Raw genomic sequence first — 18385 nt, 5'->3', positions numbered from 1 at the left:
GTTTTGGTGGATATTGAATGTTTTTTTGTTTTTTTAGATAACATTTCTTAAATCTTTATAGAAAATTTAAATGTGTTTTCTATTTAGGGTAGAAAAGTATCGCCCATTGAAACTCACAGATATTACAGGAAATGAAGAAACAGTTAAAAGACTGCAGGTTTATTATATATTAATATAATGTATTGTTAACTTTTATAAATACTGAATTTAAAAATTGAAATCTCAAATGCTTTAATTTGTAAAAAAAAAAAAAATTATCTATTTCTTTTACAGGAACTCACTAAAAATTCCAGTTTCCTTTTTTTTAATAATTCAATAAATTTTATAATTCAATTTATAATTTTAATAATTCAAGAATATTTTTTAAAGTAGAATGCTTTTAATTTATAATGGAATTTATATACATATTTATAATATTATATTTAATTTTTGTCATTAATAAAACTAAGATAGCTAAAAAAAACTTTTTTTTCATCATAATCAAGATCATCATCATCATCATCTCATCATCATCATCATTGCTTTGGCATTTTGGTTTCCGCACTTTCATGGGTTAAATAATTCACTATAAATAAAATTTTGTCAAATCAGTTTTGTTCATCATGTTATGTTGAACCAGTTTTGATTTTGGTCAGTTGTAGCCATTATATATTGCCACAAACAATTGTAATAGATTACAATATGGATGTGGATAAAATGCATGAAGGACATGAGCATGCATAAATTTTTATTAAATCTTGTTTTACTTTAAATCTATTCAAATTGTTTCGATCTTGTCCTTGTGTGTTTAGAATGCAAGTACACAATATAAATATAAATACTGGATTTTTATTTATAGTATTGTTTTGTATGCGTGCAAATTTGTGTAAAAAAATACAGCAAATTTTTGAAAAATGGAAAATGTTGACAAAGCTATAAACTATATTCAAGCACTGAAAATCAATTTATAGGCCAAAATTATACTTATATAGTTTTACATCTTACATTCAAATAACAAATAAAATTCAAATAAGAAACAAGCATTTCATAAACGTATTTATTATTATTTTGATTTTAAAATTTTGACTTAAATATTAGCAAATCTGTTCATCCAACTTTTGCTAAAGGTTAACAAGTTTTAAAGTGATTTTAAGGCACCTTTTAAATTAAAGATAATTAAAGAAGAAATAATTACGGTAAACGTAATTTTAAAAATAATATATTTTTTTGATTAAAAAACATACATTTAAAAAAATTTATTCCATTTTTTTAATCATTTAGTATAATTTGAACAAATTATGTTTAATAAGTTACATTTACTATGGATTTTTTTAAACTTTAAAGAAAGTGAAAAAATAACTAAATCTTAACAAAACTTTTATTAATTTTATTATAGTAACTGTTATTTTTATTATTTTTAAAGTCAAAAAGAATATGGAAAAGAAACAAATCTTTCAGGAAAAAGTTTATGTTTCATTTTTTCATTTTCCCCATGTAAACTAAAATAGCAAGCTAAAGATCAAAAGTTGATTTATTCAACAATTAAATTTGCATGGTAGTTATTAAGACTGAATTTTTTACTTTTGTTCATTTATTATCAAATGCAGTTCACTTTTAATTGCCAACAAACAGAAGTTAACTTTAGTCTGAATGGATATTTTAAAATCTTTCGAAAAAGCAAATTTTTTATACATTTTATTATTATAAAATTTTGTTATTAAAAAATCAGCCATTTAAGCAACTATAATATTCTTCTCTGTCACTTTCCTAATATATTTCTATCTTTAAGCAATATGAATGTTTCATTTAACCGTCCTTTTAAAACTTCCAAGATAGAGAGGGAGGAAGTTTCATAACTTCTAAAACTGGAGTTTCTTACCTTTCAATTGCTGTTATATTCACTTGAAAGACAGACATCAAGGAATGCAAAAACCATAGATAAGCTTCTGAAAACTTATTCTCAAAAATATTTTTATTGTAACAGGTGGTTGATCTACAGAAAGAAAGTATATTTTCAAAACATCAAACTACCTCAGCAATCTGCTATTTTAATTTTCTATATAGAAAAATAATTGAATATTTTTAAGACAACGGTTTCAACACCACTCTTCATTAAATCTGCTTCATCTTAAATGCAGTTGTGCAAAATGTGAGCAGGACATCCAACTCCTACCAACATTTTTTAAAGCTTCCTTCAAATACAAGAACACATTTTTGCCTACTTTTCAATTAATGCCTGCAAAATTTACATTAGTATTGTCTCCAGCAAAAGCAACACACTTTGAATTCATGTTTGGAGTGTTTTCAAAATGTATTGTGATATAGTTTCAGAGATTTCATTCGATGTGTTATCTAACATGAGAATTTTAGTTTGAATATCACCTGCCTTCCAGTCAAAGTATTTAATAATGAATGGAAATATTTTTTGTGAACCGTGATTGGTAGAATCAGTGGAAAGACAGAAACACGAAATGCTCTCTAATAATTTCACTAGTTGATCAACAGTGTGGGGGCCTTTTTTACCTGGTTTATGATTGACTCATTTTTTTTTTTTGCACATGTGTTTTTTGCAATTTCTGAATCTTCAAATAATGTGTGCATTAAACCAGCTGTGCAGGCCACGAGTTGTAAGAATAATGATGGAAAGCTGTATAAAATGCCAAAGTTGCTTCAGCTGCGTGGGCTTTCTGCAATATTTTTGAGTTTTTGGGTTGAAAAAAGAGCCTAAACTTTATTAATGATGCTGACACTTTGATTAGGTTTTTATGTTCTCACTGTTAACATGGAGCTCTAAGTCAGTAGCTTTTTTATTAGCCACAGACAAATAATACAAAATCATACAATTTCCCTCATTCTTGTTGTGCTCTTCAGCAAAGCAAAAATACTAATTTTTTGAGAAAGTGCATTTTCTCATTGCAGATATTGAAGTCATTATATAGAAAGTTAATTCAATTTAAGTGCTGTTGTTGCTTTAGGGGCGTAAGCAAAAAATGACAAAGACAAAATGTGCTGAATTAAAACATTTTAATTAAAAAAGAATAGATCTATAATTTTTTAAGTTTTTAAAACAACAAAAGAACTCAAAAAATTATACAGTTTTGAGAACAGTTAGTTTTAAATTGAATGAAATAATCATCTAGCTTTTATTGTTTCGATTTAAGTTTGTCAAACTGTTTGACAAATAAATAAATGGACTTTAAATTAAAATAAACATTGCAATGCAATTGAAAAGCAAAATGTGTTGAGTTTAAAATAAAACTGGATTCGTGATCACGAATTGCAATACCTGAAAATATTTCTAGTCATCAAATTCTCAGTTAGTTAAAAACCCTGAGCACTGTTTTGATGAAATGGTCAATTTATCATATTTCAAAAATTAAAATCTTTTAAAATCATATTCTTGTTATATGATATTTATGTTTGTTGAATTTGATTAAGAAGGCTGCGTAAAAACATTTTGTTTTAAATATATTTAGATATAATTGTATATTTACAATATTTTGCTGACCTATAGCCGTTAGCATCTTCAAGTTTAATAAAAAACGATACAAAAATTGTTACAAAACTACATAAATCAAACCGTCAAAAAAGAAGACTTTACAGGCGTAAGATAGAGATAGTTTTTATTAAATAATATAATGGCGTCAGTTAAAATTTTTGACCAAATTAAATGGTCTCCAAGCTCTCTTGTCTTTATTCATTATATTTTCACCTTTAAATTTTCTATTATTTTTTGAAGAAGATTTTTTGTTTGCATTTCGTATCTTCAAGTTTTTTGTTTTTTTCTTAAAAATTGAATTAGATTGAATAAGATTTAAATAAGATATAAAAGTATTTTGTATCTTTTTTTGTATATATAATATAATATAAACATTAAAGCTGTAAACATGAAACCATTAAACAAGTTGAGCATGTATTTAAGTTAGAGTTGCTGGAAGAGAAAGATGAAGTTTATAAAGCAAGATAACAATTAAAAAATGACTTAAAAGATTGCAAGATGAATCAGGTATTATGTTTATTAGGTTTATGAATCAGGTAAATAAGATAAAAGGAGCAAGTTCCAAAGAACTCATGTTTGAGGAAAAAACTAGGCAAATAAGAATTTTTGAAGCACTTAGGAACAGTTTCTTTTGGATACCACAGTCAAAGTTGACTGTGGTATCCAAAAGATTGTAAATAAGTTAAAGAAGCTCCTAAATTAAACCACAAAAACCCCAACGCGTACTTAATGGAAGCACTAGTATTAAATCATTTTATTAATCTGCAAGATTTTGCTAACTCTCATAAAAATAGAATAACACAATCATTATTAGAGAATATTACATTAATTTCTAGAGCAGTGTTAAAAATTGTCTAAATCTGAAAAAAAAGACATTTATTGCAATGATACTAAACTCAAAAGTAACTACACAAAAGTAAACTATTGCACAAAGTAAACTAATGATAGTTGGGATACAAACACCAATGTAGAACTAAAGAAATAACATAATAAAAAGGAGACATGTTTGTAATATAATACATAGTCTTTGTGTTAAACATGAAAGACAGTCCTACCTTCTTGAGATAATAAAAGTAAAAGTATAGATATAAAAAATATATATTACACAAAGTAAACTAATGATAGTTGGTCAAACACCAATGTAGAACTAAAGAAATCACATAATAAAAAGGAGACATGTTTGTAATATAATACATAGTCTTTGCAGTTAAACATAAAATATAGTCCTACCTTCTTGAGATTATAAAAGTAAAAGTATAGATATAAAAAATATATACATAATATATGATAAAAAGTTGATTTTTATATATGTAAACAAAATATAAAAAAAAATTGATATGAAATATATAATCTAACATCAAAAAAATTTAATAAATTTTACTTTGATAATTATTTACTCAAGTAAACTTTTTAAATATTTATTGATGAAAAATGACACATATATGAGAATTATTTATAGGGTTAAGTATACTATTTAGAAAAATGAAACCAACATTACACCTTAGTTTTTTAATGAAACTAAACTTGATGTTTTAGATATTTATCTACTTATATATTATAAACTATTATACGTATGGATGAGCAAAACCGGATATCCGGTCTGGTTTGTTAAAATCGGATTCGGATTTTAACAAACCAGACCGGATAACAGGTTTTGCTAACCCCTAATAAAAACTTTCAACTATAGGTGAGCAAAACCGGATATCCAATCCAGTTTGTTAAAATCCGATTTTAACAAACTGGATTTTGATATCCGGAAAAGTAAACATTTTTTAACATAAACAAAGAACGGGGGCAAATTTTATTTTATAGATTTATTAAATTAAAACTATTTTACAATTTCGATACAATATTAAGAGGCAATTATGAATAAATTTGTTATTAAATAAAGTTTGGGAAACTTTGATTACATATATTTAAGTTATTATATTTAAGACATGTAATTTTACAAATTATTAAACCCCTGCCAAAAACTCAATGCTTTGCAGTATTCAATTTATAAACATGGCAGATATTTTATACATGAAATCTTTACAATAAGTTGCATCTTTTTTTGTCTCTAACTAAAGTTATAAGCAGTTTCCAAGTGGCACGTAAAGATTTTTAAATTTCTTAAGTTATATGGAACAAGTTTGTACAAAAATTAGAATGCCCACTCATAATATTTAGTTTTCCTTTCTTTTTTACATGTAGGGACCAGACTATAATACACAAAAGAAAAGAGAAAATATTAGATAAACAGAAGCTCAGCAATGTGAGAATCATTAGAATCATGATTAAACTGCAAACAGACAACAAATTGCTTCACGACAACTTAGAAAATAATCTAACAAAATTTATTCTAAAATACTATAACTAAGTAACTGTATTATATTATAAAACTAAAGTACAAACTATTGAACCAAAAGTAAAGATAAATTATATATTGATTACCTACCTGCAAATTAAAAACTTACAACTGGATATGAACGGTAGCACTAAAAATATTAATATTGTTACTCATTTTAAATATTTTTGAAAAAATTAGTTGAAATTAAAATGGAGGACCTTTACCATAATCAAAAAGAATATGTAAAGTTTATAAAAGTAAAAAAAACTTTATAAAATCCAGTAATCAACTAAATATCTCTACCAGACATTAACACTATACTAAATAAGATTCATATAAAAAAAAATAAAACATCTAATATATATCTAACATATAATAAAAGTATATAAAACCAAAAAAAATAAAAAACCACTTATATTTAAAATGAGGTCATCGTCAACTTCTTTAAATTTAAACAACATGCTATGATTTCAATACATCGTCTACAAAAAAGAACATGTTTCATTACATAACATCTTCATTGAAAAAATAAACTTTAGTAACTCTAAAAACAGATAAAATACAAAAGATATTATTTATAAATAAGCATATATACTTTAGTTATTTATGATAATGATAAAGGATTTATTTAGAGATATTTTAAAGATTTTTAAAAGTTTAAAAGCAAATACAGATTTGAAAGATTAACTGTGCAATGTCTCGTGCATTTTTAGGTTTAGATGTCTGTATATATGGTGTCTATATATATATATATATATATATATATATATATATATATATATATATATATATATATATATATATATATATATATATATATATATATATATATATATATATATATATATATATACAGTGGGGTGCAAAAAAAAAAGCCACACTAAATTTTTTGATAAAAAAAACATTAAAAAATGTCTTAAACTCATATGATAAAAGTAATTCAGGACAATTTTTAAAGAAATGTATATAATATTATTGTACATTACATGTAAGTAAAGAAATTAGGATTTGTAAAGTATTTTTCAAGTTTTAGCTATATTAGTACTTAATTGGCCATCCTTTGTTTCTTACAACTTCTGCGCATATAAAAGACATACTATCTACAAGTCTTTTTAAAAAGTCATTTGGTAAAGCATTCTAACCAGCAAGAAGAATTTGGAACAGTTCATCTTCATTTGTTGCCTGACGATCTTGCAATTTTCTATTCAATATAGACCAAAAATTGTTTTCAACACCCCAAGATATTATTGGTGGGCTCGAGCTAGTGCCCCACTTTTTTGTTGTGGAATCTTTTGATTTTTCACTACCTTCCAGCAAAACTGGAAGGTCTGAAACTTTCAGTATGGGTGTGTTCCTGATTAATGTGTGTTAAAATTGTGTCCAGGGCAGACGACTTCAAGAGTCAATGGTCTGGGGCATTAGGGTCGTGCCCCACTTATTTTCTCATAAAGTTTTTTTTTTTTTTTTTTGAGTTTTCAATAATGTAATGATAACTTTGTAAATATTGTCTTCAAAAATTTTTTCGGTTTGTACTTGTCCCATTTTATTTAATTATTTATAAAGTAAAATACAAAAATATAGAGTGTCAAGATTGTGTAAGATTTGTTTCAATGCATCAACAGTCAAAGTATATATATATCCAGTTGTTGTTACAGGTACATCAATGATACAAATTATGTTGGTAATTAGAACCCAACACTCATCTGCTCTAGATGGTCAGAAAGCTTTGTTAAAAGGACTATGCAGGTGTATAAATTTTACCATAACATCTTGCTCAATATTGTCAATTTTATCTATCATTTCAATTCAGTTATAGAAATGCGTTATATTTACACAGAATAAATTCACCAAATTTCAATGTATTGATGTTTATTTGCTGATTAGGTTGAATACTTTGAATACCAGAAAAAGACTTAGTAGATTTGCATTTGCAGTCAATGGTTTTACAGTGTCACCAATACCATCTTGTAGTTTTACAGTGTCACAATACCATGACTTGTAGCAAAAAATATCCACTCTGAATCAATGTCAAAATCATCTTTATGGAAACAATTTTTGTAAAGGTTTTTGTGGTTTTTACACTGTGCAGCTTAACCATCTAAAAAAAAAAAGAATCTTTGAAATATTAGGATGATTTTCTTTTAAATGATTAACTATTTGTGTCTGAACTTCATACACAAAACCAATGTCATGCTCATGATCTTCTGACATAAAGCAAAATGATTATTCTTTAAGCTGGTCATTTTCGTTTAATAAATAATGGGGTGTAACGTGAATTGACTTTGCTACTAATGGTAACTTTAAATTTCATCTTGAATCACAGGTGTGTAGTTTTCTGCAAAATCACCTAAGAGAATACAGCAATCTTTTTCCAACTTTTCCTTTTGTTGCCTTAGTTATCTTGCTTGACATTTTGCAATGTAGGAATGAGCTGTTAATTTCTTTATTGCCTCTGATAACATCAATTCCTATTCTTCAATTGTTGTTTTCTGGCAAATCAATGTTGTTCTGTCTATTTTCTTTTCAATTCAAAAAGTTTCAAATTATATAATGTAAAATTCTTTTAAAATCATTATTTTAGATAGATGACTGTTTTTAATCCATATCTTTGCAAATCAAAAATCTTATAAACATATGTACTTTCTTAAAATATTTTAAGAATGATCATTGAATATACAAATGATCAAAAACCAAATGGAACAAATACAAACCAAAAAATTTTTCGAAAACAATATTTTCAAAGTTATCTTTACTTTATTAAAAATGCAAAAAAAAAATTATTTTGAGGAAATAATTGGGGCATAGCCCCAGGCCTGGAAACAATTTTAACACACATTCATCAGGACAACACAAATGCTGAAATTTTCAGAGCTACAGTTAGTCTGGAAAGTAGTGAAAAATCACAAGATTCCACTACAAAAAAAAGGGTCCATAAACCAGCCCTTCCCTCTCCCCTGGTGTCCTGGGCCCTGAAAACAACTTTAACATGCAATTTCATTGGCACTAAAGAAATGTCGAATGTTTTAGACCTCCAACAAGTCTGGAAGGTAGTGGAAAATCAATTGCAATACTTCGTTACAAAAAGCGGGAACCATGCCCTGTTATCCATATATGGAAATCCATTAACTAGCAGATCAATGAGCATAGAATAATATGTAATATTTTTTATATATTATCAAGGCCACATGGATTTCTTGAGCAACAAAATCAGGTATTTAAAAAGTTGCCTAAATTTATTTAAGTTGATAAATACAGGTACTTAAAAATAGTTTTTTACATTTCTGATCATTTCGTTGCATTTGCCACCCCTGAAAATAGCCAGGTACAAATTTTTAAGTAAAAATATTAAATATTTTCAAAGTTATGTTACTCAAAACCTCTAAATAAATCTGAAGGGGCAAGAGGAGCCACGCTTCTCTTTTTCCTGATGCTAACTCAACTTAAATGTAAAAACTTGACAACTAAAACTTAAAATTTTAACATTTACAAAAGTTGAAATTTGCATAAGTTAGATATTTGTATACACTTTCATCCTTATTTTCTTATAAAAAAAAGTGCTAAAAAAACTTTTTTTGGCTATTAAACCGGGTTTAATGGCTGCCGTGAGTCCTGCGCAAACATGCACAAATGAGTATTACTACTAATTTAATTAATATATAATAAGAATATTTTTTTTTTACTGTTCACAAAGATAGTCAAATGGAATGTGACAGTTGTGAAAAGAATGATAAAGAATTAAATGTACTGAAAAGAAAGGTGTTACAATCCTATAACTCTTAAGCTCAAACCTTGACCAAGAAACTTGACTGAGAAGGCCTTTGTCCAGAAAAACAAGTGCTTCTTCCAGAGACATGGTGGGTATCTACCTCAGTAAAACTTGATGCTTATATGCACTTTACCACTACCAAACATAATAAAATAGCAAATAAAATAACTTAAAATAAAATTAAGTCAATATATAAAAAAAATTTTATACAAAAATTAAACTTTTATTTTGTTTAGGTGTTTAGTGAGCAAGGGAATGTTCCAAATATTATAATAGCAGTAAGTCATATTTATTTTATTATTAATTATTAGTACGTACTACTTTAGTACAGACTTAATTAGCACTGCATGGTATTGTATTTCATTTCCAATTATTGAAGCTAGACATCTTTGTGTCTAGCTTCAATAATTGTAAATGAAACTGTTAACATCAGTATCAAATGTTAAATAATTAACTGCTTCAGGTTATACAGGACTATAAAGAATTTTGATGTTTATCTTGTTATCACACAGTTGACCAGATATTACTAAAGGGTTCCAAATAAAGTATTTAGGAAATAAAAGTAAAACTTTAAGCAAATGAGACTTATATAGTTAAGAATTACTTTTGTTTAGGGTCCACCAGGTATTGGCAAGACTACTAGTATCTTGTGTTTAGCAAGACAATTGTTATCTACTTCTTATAAAGATGCAGTCATGGAACTTAATGCTTCTAATGAAAGGTAATAAGACTGAAATATTATTCTTAGCATTATTTTTGTTATTTTTTCAAAATATGAATATAAAACTTGCACGCATGCAGGGCTCTACAAATCTTTCTTTTTTTAATGAATTAGAAATTAGTGAATGTTAATGCTTGTATCAATATTTATTGCCTAATGTCTAGTTTAAGAAAAACATTCTGTTAATTAGTATGAATCTTCAACAGTCAATCATCTCAATGGTTTTGTTTGCAAAAAACAGCCATGCTTATTTTCATTGGTTGGTTATTAAAAAAGTCTGCGATTTAAAATTTAAAGTGATTTAAAATGTGAAGTGATAAGTTTTAGAACATGACAGGAACTGATGATGGTTTTTTTTATTTTATTACCTTTGTTTTTAGAATGTGCAATTGAATACAAATTTTAAATCGATATTCTACCTTATAATATTATTATAAGTATGTTATAATACTATAATGTTATTAAATATGTTATAATTCTATGTTTTTATATTTATGTTATTATACTTTGAAAAAGTATGACCAGTATCAGGCTTTTTACAGCTCAGCTCTGCCTCCTAAGAAATGACTGGCTTGGCTTCAGCTCCTAGACTTTATGAATAAATATTCTAAATTTTAGAATGTTACATATAATTTTTTGATCACATTTGCCTACCTAAATACAAACCAATTATAGCAATTAATTTTTAATTAACTCACATGTTTACAAGGTTAATTGTATTGATAGTTATTGTATTAATATCATTACTCTACTAGGCATATTACATGTTTTGGCGAGACTGCAACTTTTAGTGAGACTGTAACTGTTAATAAAGCTAATAAAAATGCTCGATTTCAGCGACTCCAACCTTTTCAATTTATTTTCTATTGTTTTAAATGTTGTTTTTTTTAATAGATAAATAAATTTTAAATGAAAATATGGTAATTATATTTAAGATATAGTTGGTAATTATATTTATGAAAAATATTTACTTCTATGCCACTTCTCACTTACAATAAAATTGCAAAATCTTTTCTCAAATTAAATTTTCTCATGACTTGAGATCATGTCTTAATGACATGATGATGATGGTGACACTTTGACGATAAGTTCCACAATAAGTTGAAAAATTAACAAAAAAAATAAAAAAAGTTAATGTAATAAAGTTTTTTTTTCTTTTATATAAATCTTTGTGTTTTCAGCAGGCCACTGCTAATTTTTATTAGAAGTGGCCTGCTGAAAAAAGCCCATGTATCAAATGTTTAGTAGAACATAGAGAAATTAATGGACTGTTTTTGAGATTGTAAAAAGTCAATGGGTGATTTTTATTGCCCAACATTTACATGCAAAAACAATATTTTGTATTAAAAAATATTTTTATAATGTTAAGTTACTTAACACAAGATAATCCAAGAATTATAAATACTTTATTGATATTATAATCAATATATACCAAGTTTTATTTGAAATAAAAATTTCCATGATAAATTGTAAAACTAGAGATTATTTTTTTTGTGCGTGTGTGTGCATGTCATTTAAAGTAATATTTTTGCTTTGAAATCGCCTTTTTAATTAGTCTAATGGCAATTTCTTTTATTTGGGAAACTACATTGTTATGTATTCAAATAGCATAAATTTTTTTTACTGGTTATTTAATTATAGATAAGTTGTTTTTCTTTTTCTAAAGATTAAGTTGTAAAACATTTTTTGTAAGTAAATTTTTTAAATAATTTTTAATCCTTTTGAAAATATTTACTGCATAAAAAGGTCAAATAACAAATTCATGGTTTTAACTTTAATTGTCGTTTGATTCTATGGTTACATAGAAATTAAATAATGTAGTGTTTGGCAAAACAAGCAATAATTAAAACTAAATAGTTTTAATGATAAAATATTTTTATTGAACAAACAATAAAATTGAACAAAATATTTAGTTTAACAAGCACCTTTTTTTTTTAATTCCTAAAGTGATTTCTATTTAATATAGTAATTTCATGATTGCAAATACATATCTGACTGTTGGAATCTTAATATATAACCCTCTATACAATTTCTTTAATCTACTACAATCATCAAAATCTAATTATGTGACGTAATAATAAACTTTTTTTGCTATTATTTTTGAGACCGACATTAGATAATGTTTGCATTTTATTATGCAAAATACTAATATACTAGAACTCAAGGTTTAACACTTTAAATCGAATAGTAAAGTGAATAAAAAGTTTTTGTTGATCATTTAAAGAATATAGTAAAATAATTTGTTATCTAAAAGGCCCTTCTAAAAAGCATAAGGCCTATGCAGGATTTCCCGCATAGCCTCTAGCACCAGGCAACTGTTTGTAAGTTATTCAACAAATTAAAAAGATTTTTTTTATAATACAATTTAATCAAAATAATCTTTATTTTTCCTCGTTTGTAACCATAGTAACCATATAATCATAATTATTTTACTTCAGGGGTAAAGATGCAGCTCAAAATAAAATTTAAATGTTTTGTAACCATAGTAACCATAATCGTTTTATTTCAGGGGTATTGATGTAGTTCGAAATAAAATTAAGATGTTTGCACAGCAAAAAGTTACATTACCACCAGGTCGACACAAAATTATTATTCTTGATGAAGCTGACAGGTGAAATATTTTTTAGTGTTGTAAAAAATAAAATAAATTTAAAAAATTAAGTATTAAGTTTCTTCTCAAAAGTTAGATTTTTTTTTAGTTTTTTGTTTATCAAATATTATATTTTTGTCTTGAGAATTTTGTTGAAAAATCACTAATTGCGTGTACTTTTAAACCATTTTTTTTTAAATGTGAGGACATTTTTGCTTTTAATAAAAAAATAGCACAATAAAAATTCTAAATATTTTAGCATGACTTCTGGAGCACAACAAGCTTTACGGCGAACAATGGAACTTTATTCAAAAACAACTCGTTTTGCATTAGCATGTAATCAGTCTGACAAAATAATTGGTAATAAAATCATTAAAAATTTTATAAGTTCAAAGTTACTATTTAAAAATTGACAATAATCAAGTAAATATAAAATTAATTTATATAGTTAATAATTACTCGTTAATAGTAGTTATATAAACAATTATTTAATTTATGAAAAAATCATTGCGCTTTCTATTTTCTACCTTTTGATTCCATTTTCAACCTCTATAAATTTCTAATCTCTGCAGTAATTTATACATAGTTTTCTACCTTTTTTTAATCTGTTCTTGATTGAATTATTAGAGCTGGTTCTTATAATGTTTCTTTTTCACTTTTAGATAAGATCGAAAAAATGCAATGTAAATCTAGTTACACCTAGTTTAGCTATCAACCATGTACTTGTTTTCCATGGTTGCTGCTTAAACAAGCCATCCTCTCTTTATCCATCATCCAAAACAATCTTTCCTAATTCATTATTCAGCAAGATCTTTTTTCTTTCTGGCAACCTATGATTCAACCAAATCGTAAATTTCAATTTAGAACCAAATATGATAAATTTATTACACAACCGAAAACATTCACGAAAAAAATTAGAACCGAAATGATTTCAATTGAATTTTCGATCGAAAGTCATAATTGTATTTAGAACCGAAAAAATTTTGATCGAAATGTCATAAATAATTTTAGAACCGAAAAAATTTCAATCAAAAAATGTGAAATAAAGTTTTAAATTAAAATAAAAAAAGAAAGGATTTTGTAATTCGATCCAAATTTTTTCAGTTGTAAAATTCAGTTCTAAAACTTTCGGCGCAATAAAAAATTTTGTAATTTGATCCTGCAATGAAAGTAAATTTTTCGGTTCTAAATTTTTTGGTTGTGAAATATTTCGATGATATTTTAGAGGATAAATATTTTCAGCTCTATCATGTGACATGTTCTTTCCAGCCATCCTTTTTTCAAGTCATCTGTCAACATATTTCTATAAACTATTTTATTTCTTTCTTTGCTTTCTCTTTTTTATAACGCTTTTTTGTTTCCTGTAACTCCAAACTTAAATAGTTGTTGTTTGCCTTCTTGCAATTAAATGTGTATATATAATAATTTATGAATAATTTAGTGAACAAATTATAGACAAATTATTATGTTTGTAAAAATAATTTGTGCATTTCTGCTAATTATTATATTTTTCGGTAATTATTATATTTGCTATATTATAACAATTAGTTATAAATAAATTAGTAATTGTGATGAAAAAATTGTAATAAAAGTAGATGACTTGCATTATTTAAATCTTAAAATTATCTCTTCAAAAAAAGTTTAATATTTAAAGTAAATCTTTAAATAGTTCCTTTTATATGTGTTTATGTGTGTATAAACTTCATCATTTTTAAAGACAAATAGCCATTAAGAGCTATTTGCTCTTAACCACTACAGTTTGATGCTTAAATTTATCACAAACTGTAAATTTAAATGTCAAACTAAAGGAATATATATACACAGGGTGTTTCATATTTTATCAATTTTTGAAATTGAACTCGCGAATCGATTTATAAATTGACCATTTATATGAAAATAACTTTGATATATATATATATATATATATATATATATATATATATATATATATATATATATATATATATATATATATATAATGTTTAGGGTCTCCGCTAGTTTGATTTTGGGCAAAAATGTCGGCTGTTTTAAACGCCTAGTGGGGACCTTAAGATTTATCCTATAAAATTTTTTATTCTTTTAAATAATATATGATGGATTGAATATTAATTACATAAAAGAAGCATCTTGAAAAAATTGAGAATCTTCTGAAATTTGTTAAAAAAAAAAATTTTTTAAACTTTTTTTCATATAAATGGTCGATTTATAAATCGATTTGTGAGTTTAATTTCAAGAATTGATAAAATATAAAACAACCTATTACACACACACACACACACACACATGCACGATACATACGCACACATATACAAATATATACACAATACATAAACACACACACATACACAATTTTTGCACATTAAGGTTTGTAATGTGCTAAAATATTATGCACACATTTAAATGTTGATTTAAATTCTGAAAGATAGAGAAGAATAAAATTGAAAATTATATTTTAAAAAAATTTATTAAATGTCCTTCATTTCTAAATAATACCTGCCCAAACCCTCAGAGAGTGTATGTACTAAAGCCCACAAAGATGGCTTTTTCTGTATGGCCGAATAATATATGAGGAAAAAACCATCTTTGTGTACTTTAGTACATACATCCATTGAGGGTTTAGGCATGAAAGTAGAAAAAAGAAATGAAAGACTTTTTTATTATAGCAAAAAAAGTTTTTTTATGTATATTATTTTTTGTTTTATTCTTCTTTTTCCTAAAGTCAACAATTTAAATGTGTTTATATTATTTTACAGTGTTAACTTAAGTTGAAAAAGAAGTTGTATATATGTATATATATATATATATATATATATATATATATATATATATATATATATATATATATATATATATATATATATATATATATATAAATATATAAATATATAGTGGCGGCAAAAAGTCATGCACCCAACTGAAAAATAACACTTTTTTACTATTTACACATATAAATTTTATTTAAAAAACACTAATAACTGTCCCAAATGTTAGCAACATGAAATATAAATGTCTTAAAAATAAAAATAATGATATGTTTAATATTTTGTATGACCGCCTTTGGCTTTGAGGACATGCATGATATGCCGTGGCATGGACTCGACCAATGAATGTAAGGTTTCTGGGGTGATGCTTTCCCATGCTTCATTCAAACACCTCCACAAATCTTCCAAACCAGTGGGTTTGGATACCTGCAGCTTTCAGATGATCTCCCACAGATGTTCAATGGGATTAAGGTCAGGGCTCTGAGGAGGCCACTCCAAGACTCGTACACGTTTGGAGGTTAAGAAATCACATACCCGCTTAGCTTTGTGAGAGGGTGCGTTGTCCTGCTGAAAGACAAACTCACCTTGTCTGCCAAATAAAGCACCAGCTGAAGGGAGCATTTGATCTCTTAGGACTCCAATGTACTGGTCCTGGTTCATTGCATCTACGCAGTGGTACAATTGACCTATCCCGGACCATGAGATGCAACCCCAAACCGTGATAGACCCTCCTCCATGCTTCACAGTAGCATTAATGCAACTGCTGTGGTATCTTTCACCCACTCTTCTCCTCATTAAAACTCTCTTCTCACCACTAAACACTTGAAAACTGCTCTCATCACTCCAGAGAACCTGTTACCATTGATCGATGGTCCAGCCACGATGTATCAGTGCAAATGCTCTCCGCCTCCGGCGGTGATCACAAGTTAACAGTGGGTTCTTCGCAGCCAAAAAAGTTTTTAAACCAGCTTTCTGCAGCTTGGCTCTAACAGTCCTAACAGCCAGCCTGATTCTATATAGTCTATACAGCCAGGCAGCTATATCAGGGGCAGTTAACTGCCTATCCACTAAGCTTATTCGGACAAGAAGACGATCATCTCTAGTCGATGTCTTCTTCGGATGACCACTGCGGGATCTATCAGCCACCAATCCTGTCTTCCTGTATCTCCTTTTTAGCCTAGTTACTGTTGACTTGCTTATTTCCATTTTCTGAGCCACTGCATCAAAAGTTGACCCATTCCTGACCTGCACAACCACCTCCAGCCGCTCCTCCGCAGTCAGCTTCTTCGCTCCAGTCATGGTAATAATTTTATAAAAATAAATCTAAAATAAATAAATTGTTTTATAATACCAAGTAATATGAAATACATCATTAAACAATATTTAGAATGAAAAATAATACCAATTAAATGCTAAGCAAGTAAAATTTGTGACCCCCAATGCCAAGTCTTAATTGCACAATTAGGCCCATCATATTAACCTCCATTTTCCAAAATAAAACAATAAATAATGCAACCAATGTAAAAACTACAATTAATATCCACTGAAAACCGAAAAACAAATACAAAATAACATGGACTGGTAAGTTACAAGTAGGGTTTTTCAAAAACAGTGGTTTTGAAAAAACAGCTGTTACTGTTTTTCAATTTCAAAAAAAACAGCTGTTAACAGCTGTTTTAACTGTTTTTTAAAATTTTATAAGAAATTAAAATAATGACACACGTTAAGGAGCAAAAAGCGTCAATGTCCTTATATTTGTCAATGTCGTTTACAAAAATAAATTTAGAAGTTTTACTTGAAGACTAAATAAATAAAGCTATTAAAAAAGGCATATTTTGAATTTTATTAAAGGATGAAAAACTTTAACTATTTATTCAGCTATTCGAATACAAACTACAATTTTTTCTTCATTTTTTATAATAAAATTTTAAAAAGACAAAAGCTTTAAGTGACTCGTCGGACAAACGCGATCTAATTTTTGTGCAAAAATTTGTGCCAACTGAAAAAACACGCTCAACGTCAGTTGATGTTGGTTTAATACTTAAAAGTGCATTGAATAATTTTTGAAGGTTTTCTGTACGTTGTCCAGTGTTCTTATAAAGAGTGATTTCCGATTTTACCCATTTGAAATCTGATCCAGTTGTTGTTGTTGTATGTTCTTTACGAAGAAGCAAGTTTAATTCGTCGTTTAGTGATAGACTAACATTTTCAGATTCGGATTGTATCAACTCATCTATTTCAGTTTCTTCATCAAATCCAAACAATCGAGAACCAAGACGACCGGCAAATATCAATGTTGCTTTTGTTGGAGTGTTTGAAGGATCTTTTAAACTCTTTAAAAGATTCATAACATCCTTGTTCAATCTTTCATCAGTATGGATTTTTAAGTTATTGTACAATTCTTCACTGATTTTGCTGTTGATCATTGACAATTTTTTAAACATAAACTCCAAAATTATTTCAGCATTTACTAATGTTGCATCTTTCTGACTTAAACATTGAACTGTAAGTTTTATCGGTTCCATAGCATCATAAAGATTACGAAGAGCAATAAAATCAATTGAATCCAAAATGTGTGTCGCATTGAACTCAAATAAAGTCTCTCGAATTGCCATTTCAGTCTTAATAATCGAGTCCAACATGGTTGGAATTGAATTCCAGCGAGTTTTGACATCAAGATGTAGTTCATTTTCACGTCCTGTTAAAGCTTTCACTTTACTCAAAAAAATGTTGTTGCGA

General features: G+C 26.9%; 1 protein-coding gene across 1 annotated transcript in view; it reads left to right on the top strand.

Moving 5' to 3' along the window:
• Window positions 1-18385, top strand: part of LOC100199898 (replication factor C subunit 2) — a 45031-nt gene that overhangs the window by 11539 nt on the left and 15107 nt on the right. The window contains exons 2-6 of the mRNA XM_065807535.1: window positions 88-157; window positions 9810-9851; window positions 10188-10294; window positions 12804-12905; window positions 13144-13244. Of these exons, the coding sequence (XP_065663607.1) occupies window positions 88-157; window positions 9810-9851; window positions 10188-10294; window positions 12804-12905; window positions 13144-13244 (422 nt within the window). The remainder of the gene's footprint in view (window positions 1-87; window positions 158-9809; window positions 9852-10187; window positions 10295-12803; window positions 12906-13143; window positions 13245-18385) is intronic.

This window comes from Hydra vulgaris, chromosome 10 (genome assembly GCF_038396675.1).
Source record: "Hydra vulgaris chromosome 10, alternate assembly HydraT2T_AEP".
In the NCBI taxonomy this organism is placed as follows: domain Eukaryota; kingdom Metazoa; phylum Cnidaria; class Hydrozoa; order Anthoathecata; family Hydridae; genus Hydra; species Hydra vulgaris.
The sequence above is the reverse complement of the archived record's forward strand: the minus strand, read 5'-3'. Positions and strand labels throughout refer to the sequence as shown.